The sequence below is a fragment of the Coenobita brevimanus genome, chromosome 1 (assembly GCF_032717465.1).
Source record: "Coenobita brevimanus isolate Jiangsu-jjx chromosome 1, ASM3271746v2, whole genome shotgun sequence".
Taxonomy (NCBI): domain Eukaryota; kingdom Metazoa; phylum Arthropoda; class Malacostraca; order Decapoda; family Coenobitidae; genus Coenobita; species Coenobita brevimanus.
In genome coordinates this window covers 38,135,011-38,157,404 of record NC_136954.1, presented here as the reverse complement: position 1 = coordinate 38,157,404, position 22,394 = coordinate 38,135,011, and the positions used below count along the sequence as shown (strand labels likewise).

Genomic DNA, 22,394 nt, shown 5'->3' with positions numbered 1-22,394 from the left:
AAGTGGTCTACCCTATCAAAAGCTTTACTTAAATCAATGAATGTGGCTAGGCCTGATCTCTTGTACCTAGAGTATCACTTCATAATTTCTTTTAAAATAAAACAAGCATCAGTGGTTGATGAGCCAGATTTAAAACCAAACTGTCTATAATTTAAAACGAGCTTCTCGGATACGATATCTAAAATAAATAATTCAAAAATCTTTAAAAGGCATGATGACTGCATTACTGGTCGATAGTTAGATGAATCTGTTACATTCTTTTTAGTATCTTTTAATACAGGGGTGATGGTACCCTTCAGTAAATTCCCAGGGAGGTAACAATGAGCAAAGCACGTATTATAAAAACGGGCAAGATAACATAAAAAATACTCTGAGGCGTTCCTTAAAAATAGTGAATTAACCTGGTCATGACCTTGTCCAGCGTTGAGGCGGTGTATTAGCTTTCTTAGAGTTATGCTGGATATTGTCAAACACATCTTTCTCTCGTGAGGCCAGGCTCTTCTTATCTCGTTACAAATATCCACCTCCGCATCCGCAGCACTATGAGGCTGATTACGTAAGAATTTCTCATAAAAAACTTGATTTATTTCCAAGTCACCATTGTGACCATCGATAACATTTGAGAGTTTGTTAATACATTTCTTTTTCTTAACTTCACTCCAAAAGTGAATTTTATTTTTGTTACAGAATTTGTCCACAATAGACCGGCAGATTTCTCTGTGTTCATTCTTTTTACATTCATTGAGGACTCGCTTAAACTCTTTTCTGGAACTTAGCATCTCTTCATGTAGAGTTGTACCTCTTAATCTGCCATGCCTTACCCAGTTAAGATATTTTATTCTGGCAACACTGTGTTTGTCCTTGACACAACGGTTCCACCCTGGGATTACATTAAAATTGTTTTTCTTAATACATCGTCTCATATATTTTTGGCTAGAGATCTGGATGCTATTCGTGATGATTTCATACAGTTCATCAATCATTTTAAGATGCCCTGGGTCACGGCAACCTGTTCTACAGCAGTCATGTATGGGTAGAGAGTAATAATCATGTAGATAGGCATCAACTGACTGACTAATGTCACAAATTTCATGATCTTTAAGTTTATCCCACTTTATAGATAACTGTGTTTTATTACTGGATTATATGCGAGAATGAATTGCCGACAAGCCTCCGGTCAACCTAACTGTGGCTTCCAGTGGTAAATGATCAGAGCCAATAATACTTTGCCGTATGCCCATATTCTCTATCTTTATAGTTATGCTCATTGCCCAAAACATGATCTAGCCATTTAGACACAGAGTTGCCGTAGCCTATGAACGTGTAAGAATTACTGTCAAGGTTGTCCACATCAAAGCATCGTAAGGAATTTCTGTTAATAAAATCAGAAAGATTTCTCCAAGCTCTTCCATAAAAAGGGTCAGCATTCAAATCACCAGTTAAAAACACACAGTCATAATTCAAAGCATCAAGGAAATGATCCAGCCTGGAGAGTGATTCAAGATAGTTATTTAAAGTTGTAACTTCCCATACATCACTCTTCAAGTAAACATTAATAAAAACAATTGTAAAACCAAAATATTAACACTAAAAACCATAAAATTCTTCTCTAATATTATTTCATTAATTTTTAAATGTACGTCTTTTTTCCATAGGATGGCCATACCTCCTTCTGGCCTGCCCCCCGTGCTGGTTAAGGCCTTATCGGAGAATGTGGCACCCACACCAACACAGTCATAGTCTTCATCAACAAAATCTAAAATACCATGTTTAACGTTAGTTATAAAAGTTTCTTGTAAAAATATAAAATCATAACCTGATGATGTTAACTTTCTAACTGGATCAATATTTTTCCTCAGAGAACAGCAGTTATACGTACAAAATTTTATAAAACCAGAAGCCATAATAAAATGGAAAAAGAAAGTCTAAAAAGGGAATGAAAATAAAAAATTTTCTTAATTGTATTAACCGATAATAAAAAGAAAGATATTTATTTAAAAAAAAAAAAAATCAGCTAAGAACTATATTTACTGTACCTGTCTCTTGGATCTGTCAAAAAAATTATCTACAATAATGTCCTCAGGCCAAAGTTCTGGGTTAAACAGTCTCTCCCTCTCAGAAAGTTTTAGTGTCACCTTAAAAGCTTGATGCTCATCAGTTCTAATCACTAATTTAGACACCGATAAAACTTGCACCCCAAAAACATCAAAAATAAAATTCTTCAAATCATCACAGGACGCGTTATTATCTACTCTTCCTATAAAAATATCAGTTAATCTTGTGGCTGCTTTAACTGCAGAGCTACCAGTCCTAAACACGCCTGTCACTCTCGTAGTTACCTTATGACTGTCCTTTCTTACTCTCCTCCGATTGACAAGTGTCTACCCTTCATTCTCCGATGTAGTGTCAGGAGGGGCCCTGGAGTTCCTACTGGCAGGGACGAGGCAACCATTCTTAGGTATAGCACCTGTATCCTTAGCGGTCAACCCATGCGGTGGTGGGCTGCGTCCCACTCTAACCTTGCCCCCACCCACTGGCTCATTCCCACCCGCTGCAGCCGCACCCTCAACTCGCCCCTCCTCACTGAATGCAGTAGCAGCCGCAGAAACAGCAACACCGTTATCACCACCACCAGCCATCTCACCACCACGACCACGTCCCGAAGATACCCGTTGGCCGAACATTCTCTCACGTCGTTCATCTCCATTCCTCACCATTCTTGACTCAGCATCCCTGCACCCTTCTCTCCGTCCGTGTGCTTCATTCGCACGACCACTCTCACTGACACCCGGAGTTGACGCCACCCTTGATGCATAACTTCTTTTTGGCATACTGGTATTTCCTCTCGTGGCATCTAGCTGCGAAGTTGGTGTAACTGGTTGAACAGTTCGGCAACGAAGGGAAGTCAGGTCTTCAACAGTATTAACTTCACCTGTTGTGACGTCTCTAACTGCTTCATCCAAACCCAAAACAGCACTCATAAATTTTGTTTTTAAGTCAATAACATCAGCTTTCAGGTGGCGTAGAGTATCACCAGTATTTATCACCTCTGTTTTCATATCAAGTATCTTTGGAAGCATTTCTTTAATATTGATTGTATCTTCAGTAAGACTAACTAGAAGAGGACCAAGCTTTTCCAGTCCGATAGGCGGCATCCTTTTGTGCGAGTCCGTCACAAAGTTCACAGGCTTCTTAGCTTGCTTCACTCGCTCATACAGCTCAATGAGATCTTTCGCTTCTTTTCGTTTTTTGTCAGGGTCTCGTCTCCAGTTCACATCTTTACCCAAAATTCCACATAATAATTCCTTCCCCTTCTTAACTTCTTCATAATAGAAGGAGTTAATAATGTCAAAAAGGGTCTCATAAGGATAGTCATTCCTTCCTGAACTAAGGAAACACAATAGGCTGTTCACAACATAGTCGTTTACCGCCATAATTTGTGCTTACTGGCAACTCTTGGTTTACAACAGAGTTAATCATCACAATTATATAGACTGTTATCACATCAGCGACAATAATGTCCCCATCCATCAAGATACGGTAAGCTATACACATCAACACAACACTCGGTCTTTTTAATATCATGCAGTCAATAATATAACACTGATCAACTGGAGAAAAGCAAATTTCAGGTGAAATTGCCCACCATTTTCAGTCACAGGGTCCCTGGCTTAGACCCGATCAAGAACACAGTCATAAAATGCATAAACACAGAGTTATCACTTACGTCTCTTTATCAGCATGTTCCCGAACACTTCACAGTTAAGGAGTGATAGTCCATAAAATCGCAGATCACTTATACCTGGCAAAAAATTGAAGGAAAAGAGGAGCTCTTTCTAAACTGTGGCAAGGAGGTGGCCCCCTGGTAGTAGTAGTAGTGGTAGTATTTGCATAAATATTAAGAACATATTCAGCACATCTGCCAAATGTATTCCAAGGAAACCGTTAACCGGGACATTTTTTTTTTTTTTTCAGTTAATAATAATGGGTTTGAAAAAGACTGAAATGAATAATATTCTTAGCGCCAACTTTCAAAGACCACATGACACTCTTTGACTGACCTGTGCAGCTGAGATGTATGGGTCGAATAGGGTGTGTTTGATTCGCGGCTGCTGATTGGCCGCCGATGATTTAAATCTACAGCTCTTCTTATTTTAACACATACATCTATATTTGCAAATTGCTTGCACTGTAGCCAGCCAGTTTAAATATGGAATAATTTCCGAAGCTAAAGAGGTCAAAATTAGCTTGAAAAGTTTACTGTTATCAAAGAAAGTTAAAGCTGATTATAGAGTTTCATAAAACGATGAGTGACGTATGAAGTAAAGTATCCACCCACGGTGTACACCTACGTCCGCATGTTGCACTGCATCCACCCATGGTGTACACCTACGTCCACATGTTGCACTATAATATCCACCCACGGTGTACATCTATGTCCGCATGTTGCACAACAATACATGCCTGCATTTATTTCTATGACATCATCGGCGGCCAATCAGCAGCCGCGTATCAAACACACCCTACTTGCCGCATACATCTCAGCTGCACAGGTCAATCAAATAGACTAGAATTCAGAGCAAAGATATAGGACTAGCAATGGAGCAAAAATTGGGAAGATGTAGAAGTGGCCTTGGCGTTGAAGTGGGCTTGGTGGAGTGGCCTTGGCGTTGAAGTGGCTTTGGCTTCGAAGTGGCGTTAGCGTCGAAGTGGTTTTGGCTTTGAAGTAGTTTTGGCGTTGAAGTGGCGTTGGCATTGAAGAGGTTTCGGCGTAGACGTGACTTGATAGGTGAGTTTGCTGAAAAGCTAGATCCAGGTAGGGAAGATGCGTCAACATCAATGGGAGATCTTTATACTATTCATGTCATGAAGCCAGATGTGTGATCTGATAGAATATGGAAAATACAGGCCTGGGGAAACACGGAAATATCAAGCAGAGAGGTAGGACAAGAGGACAGTAAGGAGGGTAAGAGTGGAGACAAAAAGGCCCCCTTTTTTTTACGACAAGCAGAGATACTGATTAAGAACCGGTATTCCCCCCCCCCCCACCCAGGGAGACCGAAAAAGGTGTAATGACAGACTTTGACCTTGATGTGAAAAGTAAATTTGCATTACATGCAATACGGAAATACAGGTTCTGAAGTATAAGAAAGTTGCGAAATAAGTGCCCCATATGTTACAAGTGAATCAAAAGAAAAATTAGACTTGCGGACAGACCTCTCGCTCAACTGGAGAATCGAATAAATGCGGAACTCGACATAATATTGTGGAAAGATTGCTTGGCTCCTAAGACTGCATCGCTGGTTTTTCAAAATCATTGCTCTTTGTCATTATATCGGAAGGAATGAAATATTTTAGTATCCATTGTTTACATAAAAAAAGCAGTAGCCGAGGACATTAATGTATGTATATTGTAAATCTTTCAGTTGCCGAGCATATTATTATTTACTCTAGATATTAACTTGTATTTCAGTAGTCAAACCCATTAATATGTATCTATTGACCTGTAGCTCTTTCTCACTGTGTTCTTTCAGGTGGACCCAAAAGTACGTGGTGTTGGACTGCAGCACGGAGATGGCCAAGAGTCTTATCATTGGCCATGTAAGGGACGTGCATATGGGTCGACGCAACTACCACTACCTTATGTCCGGCCTTGTGAGTACCACCACCTACCCATTCTCACAATCCCACTCCCGCCTCAACCCAACTCCACCCTTCTCACAATCCAACTCCCACCCACCACCCATCCTTACATTCCTACCCTCCACACCTCACACTCCTCCGTTATTCTTATATCCCGTCGTGAGTACAGTTTCTCATCTTGCCACCTCAGCTCCTCCTTTATCATCCCAAACTTCTCTTACATTGTTTACTCCTTGTTTCTCTTCAGCAGTGTGATTGGGGACTTCGATATAACGTCGATTGTTCCTTCTTGCTTAAGGAGAAAATTAACATCATTCCCCTTACCTCTTTATTTGCGTTACGACGCCACCCTCACTACTGCAGCTTCCCAATATCTTCCCCCCCTTATATTTTCTCGCACTCCTTAACGACTCTTGTGCACTTGATATTATCGGTATAAATCTATCCGTTTATCTGTTGACTCCTCTTTTATCGTTCCCATATCATTTATCACCTAACATTTGTTTTAGTCTTCCTTTCACCCCATATCTCCTTGTGCCTCAAAATGACTCGTGCATCCAAGAGACATAAATGCATCTATTCTGTTTTACCTCTTATTAACTATCCTTTATTTCTCTCTCCCCACATTCACCATTTCTGTTTTACTTCTCGTTCATTTTTCTTCATTTCTCTCTCTACGTTAACCTTTCCTGTTTTACTTCCCCTATATTATTCCTTCATAATTTCTCTCTCCACTTTGACTGGTTACCCCGGACCTCCATCCCTCATGATATATCACTTCACACTTGCCTCCTGGTCAGCTTACCCTCCCCACACCCCTTAATGACTCTCAGACAATCTCACCTGTTTCTCCATCTACTCTCTCTTCATCTACCCTTATCATTTATCACCTCACTCCTGCCTCTTATATCATTTATCACCTCACTCCTGCCTTTTATATCATTTATCACCTCACTCCTGCCTCATATCATTTATCACCTCACTCCTGCCTCTTATATCATTTATCACCTCACTCCTGCCTCTTATATCATTTATCACCTCACTATTGCCTCTTATATCATTTATCACCTCATTCCTGCCTCTTATATCATTTATCACCTCACTCCTGCCTCTTGTATCATTTATCACCTCACTCCTGCCTCATATCATTTATCACCTCATTCCTGCCTCTTATATCATTTATCACCTCATTCCTGCCTCTTATATCATTTATCACCTCACTCCTGCCTCTTATCATTTATCACCTCACTACTGCCTCTTATATCATTTATCACCTCATTCCTGCCTGTTATATCATTTATCACCTCACCCCTGCTTTACATCATTTATCACTTCACTCATGCATCTTTTCATTTATTACCTCACTCCTGCCTCTTATCACCTTATCTAAATCCCTTTACTCTCATCATTTGTCCTCTCACTCCTGCCTATCATCACCTTACCCAAGACCTCTACCCTTATTATTTATCACTCACCCTTATCTTTTATCACCTAATTCTTGCCTCTCATCACCTTAGCCAAGTCCCCCTCTTTACCCAAATCCCGTTTCCTTTGAGTCACACAGTCACCCACTTCAGTTTAATTGCTACTAGAGGTGGAAATGGGACCTTCCCTGCGACACTTGTGTTCTCCTTCGCTAAATATTTTCTGAACTCCTCTTCCCAAGCGATTTACAGTATGTTACATTTGAAAGTGAGTGAGTTGGATAAAAGAGAGAAAAAGATAGAGTATCAGGAGAAATTGGAAGATGAGTGGAACGCAGTGAGAGATAGGGAAAATGGCAGTGTGGAGGAGGAATGGCAGTTATTTAAGAGTGCTGTGGTGGGGCATGCAGAAGAGGTGTGTGGTGTGAGACGTGTGGGTGGTGGTGTAAGAAAAGGAAGTGAATGGTGGTGCGAGGAAGTAAGTATGGCTGTGGCTGAGAAGAGACGTGCATATGAAGTGTGGCTGCAGAGGGGGAATGAGATGTCATATGAGAGGTATAAGGAAAAGAGGAATAGGGCGAGAAGGGCTGTGCGTGATGCTAAAGTGGCAGCAGATGAGAGATGAGGTAGGCGGCTGACAGAGAATTTTCAACAGAATAAGAAAATGTTTTGGAAGGAGGTGAAAAGGGTGCGAAAGGGAGAGTCTGGGAAGGAAGAACAAGTAAAAGCAGAGGATGGAAGGATGTTAATTGAGATGGATGCAGTAAGGAAGAGATGGGCAGAGTATTTTGAAAGATTGTTAAATGTAGAGGAGGAAAGGGTGGCTGAGATTGTGGCGGATGGAAGGGTGCAAGGAATAAATGTGTTGGGAGAGTTGAATGATTCTTTGATCACGAAGGAGGAAGTGGAGAAGGCAGTAAAGGAGATGAAAACAGGGAAAGCTGCAGGTATGAATGGGTGTGCTGTGGAATGCCTGAAGGGTGGTGGAGTGACTATTGTTGACTGGTTAGTAAGACTGTTGAATGTGTGCTTTGTGAAAGGTATGGTGCCAGTTGACTGGGCAAGAGCTTGTGTGGTCCCATTGTATTAAGGCAAGGGTGATAAGTATGAATGTACTAGCTTTAGAGGTATAAGTCTGTTGAGTGTTGTAGGTAAGGTGTATGGTAGAGTGTTAATTATGAGAGTTAGAGAGGGTACAGAAGGAGTGATTGGTGATGAGCAGTGTGGCTTTAGGAGAGGGAGGGGATGCGTGGATCAGGTGTTTGCGGTGAGACAAGTATGTGAAAAATATTTAGTGAAAGGCAAGGATGTGTTTTGGGCATTTATGGATTTAGAGAAAGCGTATGATAGAATTGATAGGGAGGCTTTGTGGACTGTTTTAAGATTGTATGGACTTGATGGTAGGTTACTAAAAGGGGTGAAAAGTTTTTATGTAAATAGTAGAGCGTGTGTAAGAGTGGGAAATGCTGTGAGTGATTGGTTTCCTGTGAGAGTGGGGCTGCGACAGGGATGTGTGATGTCGCCTTGGTTGTTTAATATTTACATGGATGGTGTTGTAAGGGAGGTGAATGCAAGAGTTTTAGGTGGAGGTCTGAGTTTGGTGAATGTTGATGGTGGAGAGTGGAATCTGAAGCAGCTGCTGTTTGCAGATGATACTGCACTGGTGGCTGATTCAGAGGAGAGATTGAGACAGTTGGTAGAGGAGTTTGGAAGGGTGTGCGAAATGAGGAAATTGAAAGTAAATGAGAATAAGAGTAAAGTGATGAAGTGTACAAGGTTGATAGATGGTAGGGGGATGAATATAGTTTTGAATGGCGAGTTGCTTGAGGAGGTAGAGTGTTTTAAATATCTAGGGTCACATGTTGCTGTGGATGGAAGAATAGATGCAGAAGTGAAGTTTAGAGTAAATGAAGTAGGAAAGGTGCTGGGAGGAATGAAAAAAGTGTTTAGATGTCGTTCGCTTAGAATGGATGTAAAGAGAAGGCTGTATCAGGGTGTTGTGGTACCAACTGCATTATATGGGGCTGAAACATGGAATATGAGTGTAGCAGAGAGGAAACGTTTGAATGTAATGAAGATGAGGTGCCTGAGGAGTATGTGTGGAGTGACGCGTATGGATCGAGTGCGGAATGATGAAGTGCGAAGGAGAACTGGAGTTGTTCGGAAGATGGCTGGTAGAGTTGAGCAGAGGGTGTTGCGATGGATTGGGCATATGGAGAGAATGGATAATGAGTGATTGGTGAAAAAGATAACTAGATCTGATGTGAGAGGTGTAAGGCTGAGAGGAAGACCACGAATAGGATGGATGGACAATGTGAAGAGAGCGCTGGATGCGAGAGGGATGTCTGTTGAGCAAGGAAGAGTGGCTGTGCGTGACAGAAATAAATGGAGAGAAATTGTGAATGAATAAGTGATGACGCAGCTCTGAGGGGATATTCTCCCGCATTTGGTCTGATGAGCTATTTCAGGTCAGGTGCGGGTAAGGGGATGAGTCTGTTATGATGTGGCAGGAGTAAACCAGCTCTGCTGTCGGGCCCTGCTGCGGATGTCACTGATTTCATTGCGCAGTTGACCCTTGTGCGGTGTGGTGCGGTGAGGATCTGTCCGTTCTCCCCTTTGGGGCTAAGATGCGAATGAATGTGTTTGAATGGATGAGTAAATGGGGAGTGTGTCGTCCTGTCTCGGCTACCTCCCTTTCCTTGGGGGAAGCAGCCTAGGTATATAGATATAGATAGATAGGTACATTTTACACCTTCCATAACGTCTTTCTCTGTCTAAACGATTTATTTTGCATCTTAAACCCATCGTAACACCTCTCCCTTCCGTAACTCCTCTTCGTAAGCGATATATTTTGCATCTTACACTTTTCGTAGCTCCTTTTCTTGAGCAGTGTATTATACATACTTCTTGCGCCATTGTTAACTGCTCTACTTAAGCGATTTATTCTATATACATCTTAAACGTTTCATAACTCCTGTCCCTAAGCGATTCAATTTACATCTTAAACCATTCCTAACTTCTGTTCACGAGGGATTTATTTTACACCATACATCATACTTTTCAGTTACGTGTATCTGTTTAATATATACACATTTTGGTTCAGTAACCCCCACAAGATGCACAGGAGACATCGTAGTGCTTGATCCTTAGTTATCAGTGTCTATCCTGCACCATTTATTCATTAATTACACCACTGCCACACCCACTTCCACACCAACAGACTGAGCCATCCCCAGAACACACAAAATACCATCAGAAGAGTTTCTAGTGAGTGCAGTTTATGAGTCACCCTGTACTATTACTACTACTACTACTACTACTACTACTACTACCACCACCACCACCACCACCACCACCACCACTACTACTACTACTACTAAAACTACCACCACCACCACCACTGCTACTACACCTGATTTTCTTCTGTGCTTATGTCTAGTTGATAATTACAGTTCATCAGTTACATGTAAGATAGAAAGATGTGATATGCAAAACAAATCGCTGAGGAGGAGGCGTCACGAAATGTCCGATCAGCTTAACAGCGTCATATTCTCGTTTGCGTGGCTTTCTTAATACTTCTTCTTTAGCGACTTATTTTGCCCATTACTCTTTAATATTCATTGTCTTACTGGTAATTGAGGTGGGGATTGGAGTTAGTGAGGTGGGTAGGGGGGATATTTGGGAAATGATGGGAAAGGGTGTAGGAGGAAAAGGAGGGAAGGGGAACGGAAGGAGAGGAAGATGGAGGAAGAAGGAGGAATAATTGAGGAAAGGTAGGAACAGAAGGAGAGGAGGAGGAAAGGAAGGAAGAGGGAGAGGGAAGGGAGAAGAGGAGGAGGAAAGGAAGGAAGAAGGAGAGGGAAGGAAGAAGAAGAGGAAGGAAGAAGGAGAGGGAAGGGAGAGGAAGAGGAAGGGAGGTTGGGATGGAAAAATAACAAGAGGGAGGGAAGGAGAAGGGAAAAAAGAGAGGAGGAGGAGGAAGAGGGAAGAAAGGATGGGAAAAGGGAAGGAAGGATGGAGGACGAGAGAGAGAGAGAGAGAGAGAGAGAGAGAGAGAGAGAGAGTCTTGAAGATGAGAGCCAGGGAGAAGAGGGGAATTGATTAAGGAGATGGGTAGGGTGGGGAAAGATTAAGTAGGCGATGATGGAAGATGGGGGGAAGAAGGTGGGAGACGGAGGGAAAGAGAAAGAGGAAGGAGAGGAGGAGAAAGTGAAAGGAAAGGAAGAGGGAGGAGGAGCAAGAGGAAGGAAAGGATTAGGGAGGAGGAGAAAGAGGGAGAGAATGTGGGGGAGGGAGGGAAGGAGGAGAAAGAGGCGATGATGGAAGAGGAGTCTGGAAAGGGAGAAAAGGGATGGGAGTTGTATGAGAGGGAAGGAAGAGGCATCGAAGGCTTTGGTCGTGATGGGAGATAGGATGGGAAGGAAAGAAAAAGTAATTTAGGGATGGAAGGAAGGAGGAGAGAAGGCAAGAGGTAGTGGAGGGAGTTTAGGAGGGAGGGAGAGATATGGGAGGAGGGAAAACTAGGGGAGATGAAGGATAGTTCAGAAAGGAAAGAAAGGTAATAGAGGAAAGGGAGAGAGAGAGAGAGAGAGAGAGGCGGTGATGGAGTAAGCTGATAAGGAGAGAAGAGAGAGAAGATTTTGATGGAAACGAGAAAAAGGGAGAGAGAGGGTAACGAAATGAGAGGGTTATGAAAGAATAGGAATGTCACGAGTTGGCGCAATTCTCTATCTAAATAAACTCGTGACATTGAACTTTGGTGGGAAACCACGAGTTCTAATGAATTCCCATAAGTATCACTCAGTCAACCACCCACGCATTTATTCGATTGGGACGGTTTTCATAACATTTTTCACTGTTTCATAAGTGATCGTCCTTGCGCGCGACATTAGCGCTTCCGCTGAGTGATTTATTATGGGCATGTTTCGCTCACTCTCTTTCCATTAGCCGTTACCAGTTCGCGGCTGGCCTCAGCCCTCGCCTCGCTTGTTGAATTCACTGTTCAGTGAGGATTAGAGCACCGTCAGACCAGGTTCGCTGGCCCAGCGTGGAGCAGCGTGTGTACAGCGAGTTCCTGAATCTCCACCTAGTGTGAACCGGCGAGAGGTTCGGCATGTGTTGCAGCGTCCTTCCTCAGCAACGACGCCCAGTCCATTCCGCTTAGCCCACTCTCTGACCAGTACTTCTTTTCGTTTTTCCTAGGCTTAAGAGTTTAGCGTTTGAGTGAGTGAGTGAGTGTATTCTCTTTGTTATTTTGAATTCATTTTGAAACATGTAACGTAAATTTATCTCATTGTAATGAATAAATTCACAGTTCTTTTCTCTTGAGCTTAATGTAATGTAAACTCATGTTTTATTTCTCCACATTAAGCTTATTTTAGTTATAGCTCCTAGTTTGCATAAACGCTTTGCATTATTCATGACTGGTACTTAGGCCAGTCCTTTTGTATTAAGCATATAATCCGTTGTGCAACCAGGAGTTAATGCACCAGCAAGAACCTGTTTATCATTCATAGCATTAGTTATTGATTGTCAGGGGTGGAGTCACTTTCTCGTGAGGCTAGAAATACAAAGAAACAGCATTTGTGAGTAATTAGTCTCTGCTGTGTACTGCTGAGAAAGAAAATATATTCTCGTCCATTGAGAATTGGCGAAATAAGCCGGAATAAAGTAATCATTGCTTGATTTTGAAAAGTCAATTCCTTGTCCCCGTTCTCAAGTAACATATAAAATAATCCTTTAACATAAGATTCTCAAAAACCCCGTGACATCTGACGACCTCATTCCAGGATATTAACTCCTAGCTCTAAAGTTATTCACGAGATAATACTCACTCATACTTAGGTATTTATCATTAAAGTCTATAGGCACTCTTACTGGTGATTATTAATTCATTTTTATTAATTTATGTAATAGTTTTCACAGTCAGTTTGTTTAATTTTCTCTCCTTACCAGTTTAATTACATAAAACTGGTCACCACTAACCTGTGCCTATATTCTTTATTCTTGATTATTGGCATCTTTCTCTGCAAAATAGCAGTCGGTACTTAGTCTGTAGTTCATTCAGACTGAGCCATCATGACTACCAACGTCTATGTACAGAAATCTAAAGATATGGGGCTTACTGACCCCGAGAAAATAAAGGACTATGTCCTCTCTCGGTTTAGTTATGAGCAGCAACGCGAGAATGATGCTCGTGAAGAGCGTCGAATTCAGCGTGAGGAACGCGAAAACGAGCGCGAATATGAGCGAGAACAACGCGAATACGAGCGTGAACAACGAGACAGAGAACGAGAACACGAACGTGCCGAGCGAGAAGCACGCGAAAAACATGAACTTGAAGTGCTGAAGCTCAAGCGAGATTCCTTGGCTTCAGACACATCTGGTAAAGCTGGCCCAAGCTCCACGAGCGCTCTCCCTGCACATGTTCTGGTGACCCCATACATCAATCTTCCCCCATACAAGGAAGGCGAGTGAATTGAGCCATACATAGCTCGTTTTGAAGACATGGCTCAGCTTTACTAGCTGGATGAGGCAGCTAAGCGGCTCCAGTTTCTTAGCCTGTTTGAGGGCCCTGCCCTCGATATTCTCCACAGAATTCGTGGAGACAATCTCACGTATGAGATGATGAAGGCCGCACTCGTCAAAGCGTACGGTCTCACAGTTGACGACGCCAAGAGTCAGTTCATGAGGACGCGTTTACAGGAAAAAGATACTGCCTTTCAGTTTCTTGACCGGCTTACTGCTTACTTAGATGGGTGGATGGAGAAAGATGAAACTCCTTCCATGCGTGAGGGGATAATTGACCTCATGTGCACGCAGCTAGAAAAGTCATGGCCTGCCGAACTAATGGCTCAGCTTAAGATCTGCCAGGTAAAGGATGCCAGCCAAATGGTGGAGAAGGCTGATGCATTCTTTACTGCATATGGGTATCAAACTTGCAAGCAGCATACCTGGAACAGGAAAGCTGGTAAATCTGGGAAACCGTCTCAGACTGAACCCCAGCAACAAGGCCGTTCTCAGAATAATGGCCAAGGTCCAAAACCACAGAAGAAGGACCAAGGGCAAAATACTCAGAAACCTGAGTGGAAGTGGTACAACAAGTACACTAACCAGCAGCAGTATCAGCCATGCAACCGACCGTTGGGACTGTCCTTTTCAGCACTAGCCCCTCGGAGGCAAGAGGCGAATGCAGCCTACATTCCTCAGCAGCAGCACGGTGGTGTCGTCCCTACCAGTACGGGTACTCCCCCACAGTTCACTAGTCCCCCAGCGACAGTGAACCCTCCGCCACAGATGGCCAATGCTCCGTCTCCCCAGACAGTGAGTACAACCCCTCAAGTATCAAGTTCTCAGGGCACCATGTTTCCCGCATCATTTATTCAGCAGCCTAATCAGTGGTTAGCTGCTTCCTCCACAGGCCTTCCCACAGGTGACAGTGCCTTCCTTGTTCAGCCAGGGTTTGTGGGAGACATTCCTTTGAAGGTCCTGAGAGACAATGGTTCCTCAGGTTGCTCTGTCAGGCAGAGTCTAGTTCGGCCTGAGCAGTACACAGGTCGACAGATCCAAGCTAACCTTATTGATGGATCAGTGAGATTGTTCTCTGAGGCACGTATCCAGGTGGCATCTCCATTTTATACTGGTACGACACTCGTAGTTGTCATGCCAGAACCTTTATTTGACTTTATCATAGGCAATATTCCTGGTGCCAAGTATAGTTGCACCGAAGATGACGCTACTCAGACTTTGGCTACAGTAACACGAGCCATGGCTGAGGCTCCAAACTGTGTCACCCCAGTGACCATTGAATCGTCGCAAGATCTGATGTGTAGCCAAGTTGTTGTTCAAGAACAACATTCTGACCCAACACTTGCTGCCGTGCGAAAGAAACAAAAGGGTAGAGTGATAAAGCATTCACAGGGAGTTCAAGCCAAGTTCCTTCGCAAACAAGGACAGCTGTACCATGAATCACGAACACCCCAGGGCGAGGTTCGACTGCAGTTTATCGTTCCTGCGAAGTATCACCTAGCAGTGTTAGACTGGGGTCATTGTTCAGCCTCAGGAGGTCACATGGGCAAAAGGAAAACCCAGGGCTGTATCCGAGCTGACTTTTTCTGGCCAGGGATGGGACGAGAGATAGGTAGTTTTGTGTGTTCCCGCAATGTGTGTCCACGTACCACTAATCAGGGACATATCCTTCCTGCGCCGTTTGATCCCACCTATAATCTCTGAAGCAGTTGCAAGAGAGGGCAGTGGTGAAGTGGGTGTAGACCTGACGTCTCGCCCGTTGGCCCCACAGGACACAGTATGTCCAGGGTGTCACGAATCAGTTCGCGACATTTCCCTTTTGTGAGAAGCCACGAACTATTAGTGGAAAACTCACTGTGTATCGCTCAGTTAACCGTTTCTCTCTCCATTTCGGAGTATACTTTTCAAAACATTCGTCACCGTTTTCAAAAAGTGACCGATTTAATGCACGTCACTAAGTGCTGTACTGAGCGATACTATTGTTTTTTATTGTTCGCCCCTGCTCATTCGACCGTTAAAAAATGCGGCCGAGTGCTCCGCTTTTGTTCCCACGACTTACTCAGTCGAGTGTTTGTTGTGACGGAGGAAGGTCCTGTGCTCCAAGAAGTGTGAGAGGTCGCTAGCACCCAAGCTCCACTGAGACAGTTAATCCAGTCCTCCCACCTCGGGTGATACATAGCATTCATCGACCGGTATTTCCTTTTTGTAATCCTAGTTTAAGAGTTTAGTTAAGGTGTTTTTCCTAGGCGTAAGTATTTAGCTTTTGTGAGAGTGAGTGAGTGCGTCTCATTTAATTTGATTTGAATTGTAACGTTAAATTTATTTTTGTGATTAATAAATTTAACAGTTCCTTTCTTGAGCTTAATGTAAAGAAAAATCTTGTTTCATTTCTCCATAATTAAGCTTATTTTCCATATAGCTCCTAGCTTGCATAAACGTTTGCTTTCATAACTGGTACTTAGACCAGTCTTGTATTAACTTAATATCCGTTGTGCCACCTGGGAGTTAAGCATCGGCAAGAACCTGATGTTAGTATTAGTTATTTATTGTCAGGGGTGATATAACTTTCTCCAGAGGCTAACAGTACAGTAATTCAGCAATTGTGAGTAATTAGTCTCTGCTGTGTACTGTTGAGAAAGTTTATAAATTCTCGTTCTTGAGAATCTTAGCAAGTCAGCGTAAAGTAATCGTTGCTTGATGTAGCAAGACAATCATTGTCTCTGCTCTTCAATATTATTGAATATTATTATCAAATTAAATAATATTTAACCATTTATTTCAAAATTACCCTGATAAAAAAAAAAAAACCGTGACAATTGGCGACCTCATTCCAGGATATTAACTCCTAACCCTAAAGCTATTCACGAGATAGTGCTCACTCATTCATATTTAGGTATTTATCATTAAAGTTTATAGACACAAGTTTACTGGTATTTACCCTTAATTTAGCAAGTGAATTTTGCTTTATTAATCAATAGAGTACTTAACTCGTTTATTCTTGGTAACGCCAGACGATTTTATTCGCTCCTGGGAAGTCGCCGTACCCATTGTGTTTATTATTGACAATAGTCTTCCCAGTCATTTACATTTTTGATTTATTCTTTGCCAGTTAACTGGATAAGACTGGTCACCACTAGCTTGTGTCTGTACTCTTTATTTGTGTTTATTAGCATTCGTTTGCGAAGCAGCAATCAGTACTGAGTCGCTAGTTATTTAGATTGAGCTAGCATCATGGCTACAGCTGTATTTTTACAGGAAGCCAAAGATATGGGTCTTACGGACCCAACTGAAATCAAAGAATACATACTCTCACGGTTCAATTACGAGCAAGAACGTGAGAAAGATGCTCGTGAAGAGCGTAGAATTCAGCGCGAATACGAGCGAGAACAGCGTGAACACGAGCAAAAACAGCGCGAACTCGACTTAGAACATGTGCGGGAACAACGTGAATATGAACGTGCCGAACGTGAAGCACGCGAGAAACATGAACTTGAAGTGCTGAAGCTCAAGCGAGATTCCTTGGCTTCAGACACATCTGGTGCAGTTGGTTCAAGCTCCACGAGCGCTCTCCCTGCACATGTTATGGCGACCCCACACATCAAGCTTCCCCCATACAAAGATGGCGAGCGAATCGAGCCATACATAGCTCGATTTGAAGACATGGTTCAGCTTTACCAGCTCGATGATGCAGCTAAGCGGCTTCAGTTTCTTAGCCTGTTTGAGGGCCCTGCCCTCGATATTCTCCACAGAATTCGTGGAGACAATCTCACGTATGAAGTGATGAAAGCTGCACTCATTAAGGCGTATGGTCTCACAGTAGACGACGCCAAAGCTCAGGTCATGCGAGCTCGTCTCCAAGACAAGGAGACAGCTGTTCAGTTCCTCGACCGTCTTACTGCTTACCTAGGTGAGTGGACGGAGAAAGATGAAACTCCTTCCACGTGTGAGGGGATAATTGACCTTATGCTGCGTACACAGCTAGAGAGGTCGTGGCCTGCTGAGCTCATAGCACAGCTTAAGATCTGCCAGGTGAAAGATGCCAGCCAAATGGTAGAGAAGGCTGACGCATTCTTTACTGCATACGGGTATCAAGCTCGTAAGCAAAACACCTGGAGCAGAAAAGATACTGCCAAGTCTGGGAAGCCGTCTCAGACTGAATCCCAGCACCAAGGCCATTCTCAGAGTAATGGCCAAGGTCCAAAACCGCAGTGGAAGGACCAGGGGCAAAACACTCAGAAACCTGAGTGGAAGAGGTACAGCAAGTACCCTAACCAGCAGCAGTATCAGCCACGCAACCGACCGTCGGGACAAACTTTTTCGCCACCAGCTCAAAAGAGGCAGGAAGCGAATGCAGCCTTCATTCCTCAGCAGCAGCCTGGTGGTCACGTCCCTACCAGTGTGGGTACTTCCCCACAGTGACAGTGAACCCCCCTCCACAGATGGCCAATGTTCCATCTTCCCAATATAACCCTCAAGGCACAATGTTTGCCACATCAATTCAGCAGCCTCATGAGTGGCTAGCTGCTTCCTCCACAGGCCCTCCCACAGGTGACAGTACCTTCCTTGTTCAGCCAGGGTTTGTGGGAGACATTCCTGTGAAGGTCCTGAGAGACAATGGTTCCTCAGGTTGCTCTGTTAAGCAGAGTTTAGTTCGGCCTGAGCAGTATACAGGTCGACAGATCCATGCAAAGCTTATTGATGGATCAGTGAGATTGTTCCCTGAGGCATGTATCCAGGTGGCATCTCCATTTTATACTGGTACGACACTTGCAGTTGTCATGCCAGAGCCTCTATTTGACTTTATAGTAGGCAATATTAATGGAGTCAAGGATAGTTGCTCCGATGACGCTACTCAGACTTCGGCTGCTGCAGTAACACGAGCCATGACTGAGGCTCCAGACTGTGTCACCCCAGTGATCATTGAATCGCCGCAAGATCTGATGTGTAGTCAACTTGTTGTGCAAGAACAACATTCTGACCCGACACTTGCTACCGTGCGGAACAAACATAAGGGTCGAGTGATTAAGTATTCACGGGGAGGTCGAGCCAAGTTCCTTCGCAAACAAGGACGGCTCTACCGTGAGTCACGAACACCCGAGGGTGAGGTTCGACTGCAGTTTGTCGTTCCCACCAAGTACCGCCTAGCAGTGTTACAATGGGGTCATTGTTCAGCCTCAGGAGGTCACATGGGCAAAAGGAAGACCCAGGGCCGTATCCGAGCTGACTTTTTCTGGCCAGGGATGGGACAAGACATAGATAGTTTTGTCCGTTCCTGCAGTGTGTGCCAAAGTATCACCACTAATCAGGGACATGCCCTTCCTGTGCCATTTGTAACTACACCTGTAATCTCTGAGTCAGTTGAGAGACAGGGTAGTGGTAACGTGGGTGTAGACCTGATGTCTCACCTACTAGCTGCTTATTAACTAGCAACTGTTGTATGTTGGGTTCCGTAAATAGGCATCCTAAGCGATTTGAGTAATCCAAGGACCAGCCTGGTTCCCAGTTAAAAGTGTAGACCAAACGTCTCACTCGTTGGCCCTACAGGACACAGTATATCCAGGGCTTGTACATACATGTATACCATAAGTTAAGGGGGAAGTTTGAGAACCTTGCAGAGACAGTCCGAGGCTGTGTATGAATTACCTTGTGGAATGTCTCGAGCTGTGGGCCTCTCTGAGGATTCCCGGAGAATGCACATTACCCACATGAGTGTTCACACCCACGGTGGGTGTTAAAACGTGACCTGCCCGAGATTGCGTAGCGATTTTCAGCTTCCTGTATTACTCGTAAGTGTAGAGTTAGGTTAACCAGTAAACTGCCCGTTCTAAGCAATTTGTGAATTCAAGAACTGGCACGTTTCCTGGTTAATAATGTTAGGTTAACTAGTAAACTGCCCGTTCTAAGAGATTTGAGTAATTCAAGAATTGGCACATTTCCTAGTTAATAAGCGTTAACCAGTAAGCTATAAGGGTTCTAAGCAATTTGTGAATTCAAGAATTACGTTTCCTGGTTAATAATGACAAGTACTGATTGCTAGGCAGAGAGAGAGAGAGAGAGACAGAAATAACAGTTTTGATGCTCCACCTTAATTCCTTTCGCAGGTGTAGCTGGTGGGTGCAGCATTGCCGTGCAGATCAGCTGGCCGTTCCTGTTGCATGCTGCCGCCCCTTCTCTTCTGCCTCGTCATCATTATTTTACTATAAATTTGTATTACTGTGTCATTTTACACGTAGGTACAGTTACACTACAACTGTCACACCTACACCGTGTATTACATACACAACACTACATAACAATTAGTTGTTAATGTAAATGTAGCAAACTTTCGCTCAGTTTGACCTGAGTACAGGATTTTCACAGTCGTCACGGAGTTTTTTCCTCAAGCTTGTTTCTATTAACGTAAATACGAGGTTTTTTCGCTCACTGGCGACTGCGACTTTCTCCTGTAGCAGGATAGCACACACACCACAGTGTGAATCTTGTGCGAATGACTTAGGATGTGTACATATATATATATATCCACAAATTTTTTCCCATAAGGAAAAAATTTAACTTTCTAAGGGCGTAATGTCACGAATCAGTTCACGACATTTCCCTTTTGTGAGAAGCCACGAACTATTAGTGGAAAACTCACTGTGTATCGCTCAGTTAACCGTTTCTCTCTCCATTTCGGAGTATACTTTTCAAAACATTCGTCACCGTTTTCAAAAAGTGACCGATTTAATGCACGTCACTAAGTGCTGTACTGAGCGATACTATTGTTTTTTATTGTTCGCCCCTGCTCATTCGACCGTTAAAAAATGCGGCCGAGTGCTCCGCTTTTGTTCCCACGACTTACTCAGTCGAGTGTTTGTTGTGACGGAGGAAGGTCCTGTGCTCCAAGAAGTGTGAGAGGTCGCTAGCACCCAAGCTCCACTGAGACAGTTAATCCAGTCCTCCCACCTCGGGTGATACATAGCATTCATCGACCGGTATTTCCTTTTTGTAATCCTAGTTTAAGAGTTTAGTTAAGGTGTTTTTCCTAGGCGTAAGTATTTAGCTTTTGTGAGAGTGAGTGAGTGCGTCTCATTTAATTTGATTTGAATTGTAACGTTAAATTTATTTTTTTGTAATTAATAAATTTAACAGTTCCTTTCTTGAGCTTAATGTAAAGAAAAATCTTGTTTCATTTCTCCATAATTAAGCTTATTTTCCATATAGCTCCTAGCTTGCATAAACGTTTGCTTTCATAACTGGTACTTAGACCAGTCTTGTATTAACTTAATATCCGTTGTGCCACCTGGGAGTTAAGCATCGGCAAGAACCTGATGTTAGTATTAGTTATTTATTGTCAGGGGTGATATAACTTTCTCCAGAGGCTAACAGTACAGTAATTCAGCAATTGTGAGTAATTAGTCTCTGCTGTGTACTGTTGAGAAAGTTTATAAATTCTCGTTCTTGAGAATCTTAGCAAGTCAGCGTAAAGTAATCGTTGCTTGATGTAGCAAGACAATCATTGTCTCTGCTCTTCAATATTATTGAATATTATTATCAAATTAAATAATATTTAACCATTTATTTCAAAATTACCGTGATATTATAAAAACCCCGTGACACAGGGCCTGTACATACATATGTACTGTAAGTTAAGGGGGAAGTTTGAGAACCCCACAGAGACAGTCCGAGGCTGTGTATGAATTACCTTGTGGAACGTCTCGCGCTTGGGCCTCTCTGAGGATTCCCGGAGAATGCACATTATCCACATGAGTGTTCACACCCATGGTGGGTGTTAAAACGTGACCTGCCCGAGATTGCATAACGATTCTCAGCTTCCTGTCATTAATCGTAAGTGTAGTGTTAGGTTAACAAGTAAACTGCTTGTTCTAAGAAATTTGTAAATTCAAGAACTGGCACATTTCCTGGTTAATAATGTTAGGTTAACTAGTAAACTGCCCGCTCTCAGAGATTTGTAAATTCAAGAACTGACACGTTTCCGGTTAATAAGCGTTAATGAGTAAACTACAAGGGTTCTGAGAGATTTGTAAATCCAAAGACTACGTTTCCTGGTTAATAATAACATAAGTACTGATTGCTAGGTAGAGAGAGAGAGAAATGACACTTTTGATGCTCCACCTTGATTCCTTTCGCAGGTGCAGCTGGCGGGTGCAGCATTGTCGTGCAGAACAGCTGATCGTCCCTGACGCATACTGCCGCCTCTTCTCTTCTGCCTTGTCGTCATCATTTACTATTGATTTGCATTATGTAATTTTACACATAGGTACAGTTACACCACAACAGTCACACCTACACCATGTATTACATACATCACGCTACATAACAATTAGTTGTTAATGTAAATGTAACAAACTTTTCACTCAGAGTGACCTGAGTACAGGATTTTTCACTGTCGTCACGGAGTTTTTTCCTCAAGCTTGCTTCTATTAACGTAAATATGAGGTTTTTTCGCTCACTGGTGACTGTGACTTGCTCCTGTAGCAGGATAGCACACACACACCACAGTGTGAATCTTGTGTGACTGAATTAGGATTTATATGTATGTAAATTGAATTTCTTTTTTTCCTGGAAAAAAAAAAAAAATTGATTTTGATGGGGCTTAATGTCACAAGTTGGCGCGATTCTCTATTTAAATAAACTCGTGACATTGAACTTTGGTGGGAAACCACGAATTCTAGTGAATTCCCATAAGTATCACTCAGTCAACCACCCACGCATTTATTCGATTGGGACAGTTTTCATAACATTTTTCACTTTCATAAGTGATCATCCATGTGCGCGACATTAGCGCTTTCACTGAGTGAT

General features: G+C 42.9%; 1 protein-coding gene across 1 annotated transcript in view; it reads left to right on the top strand.

Moving 5' to 3' along the window:
* Positions 1–3,517: 3,517 nt before the first annotated feature.
* LOC145394907 (glutamate receptor 1-like) overlaps positions 3,518–22,394 on the top strand; it is a 142,174-nt gene continuing 123,297 nt past the window's right edge. Inside the window, exons 1-2 of the mRNA XM_080268685.1 lie at positions 3,518–3,540; positions 5,535–5,655. Coding sequence (XP_080124811.1) covers positions 3,518–3,540; positions 5,535–5,655 — 144 coding nt within the window. The remainder of the gene's footprint in view (positions 3,541–5,534; positions 5,656–22,394) is intronic.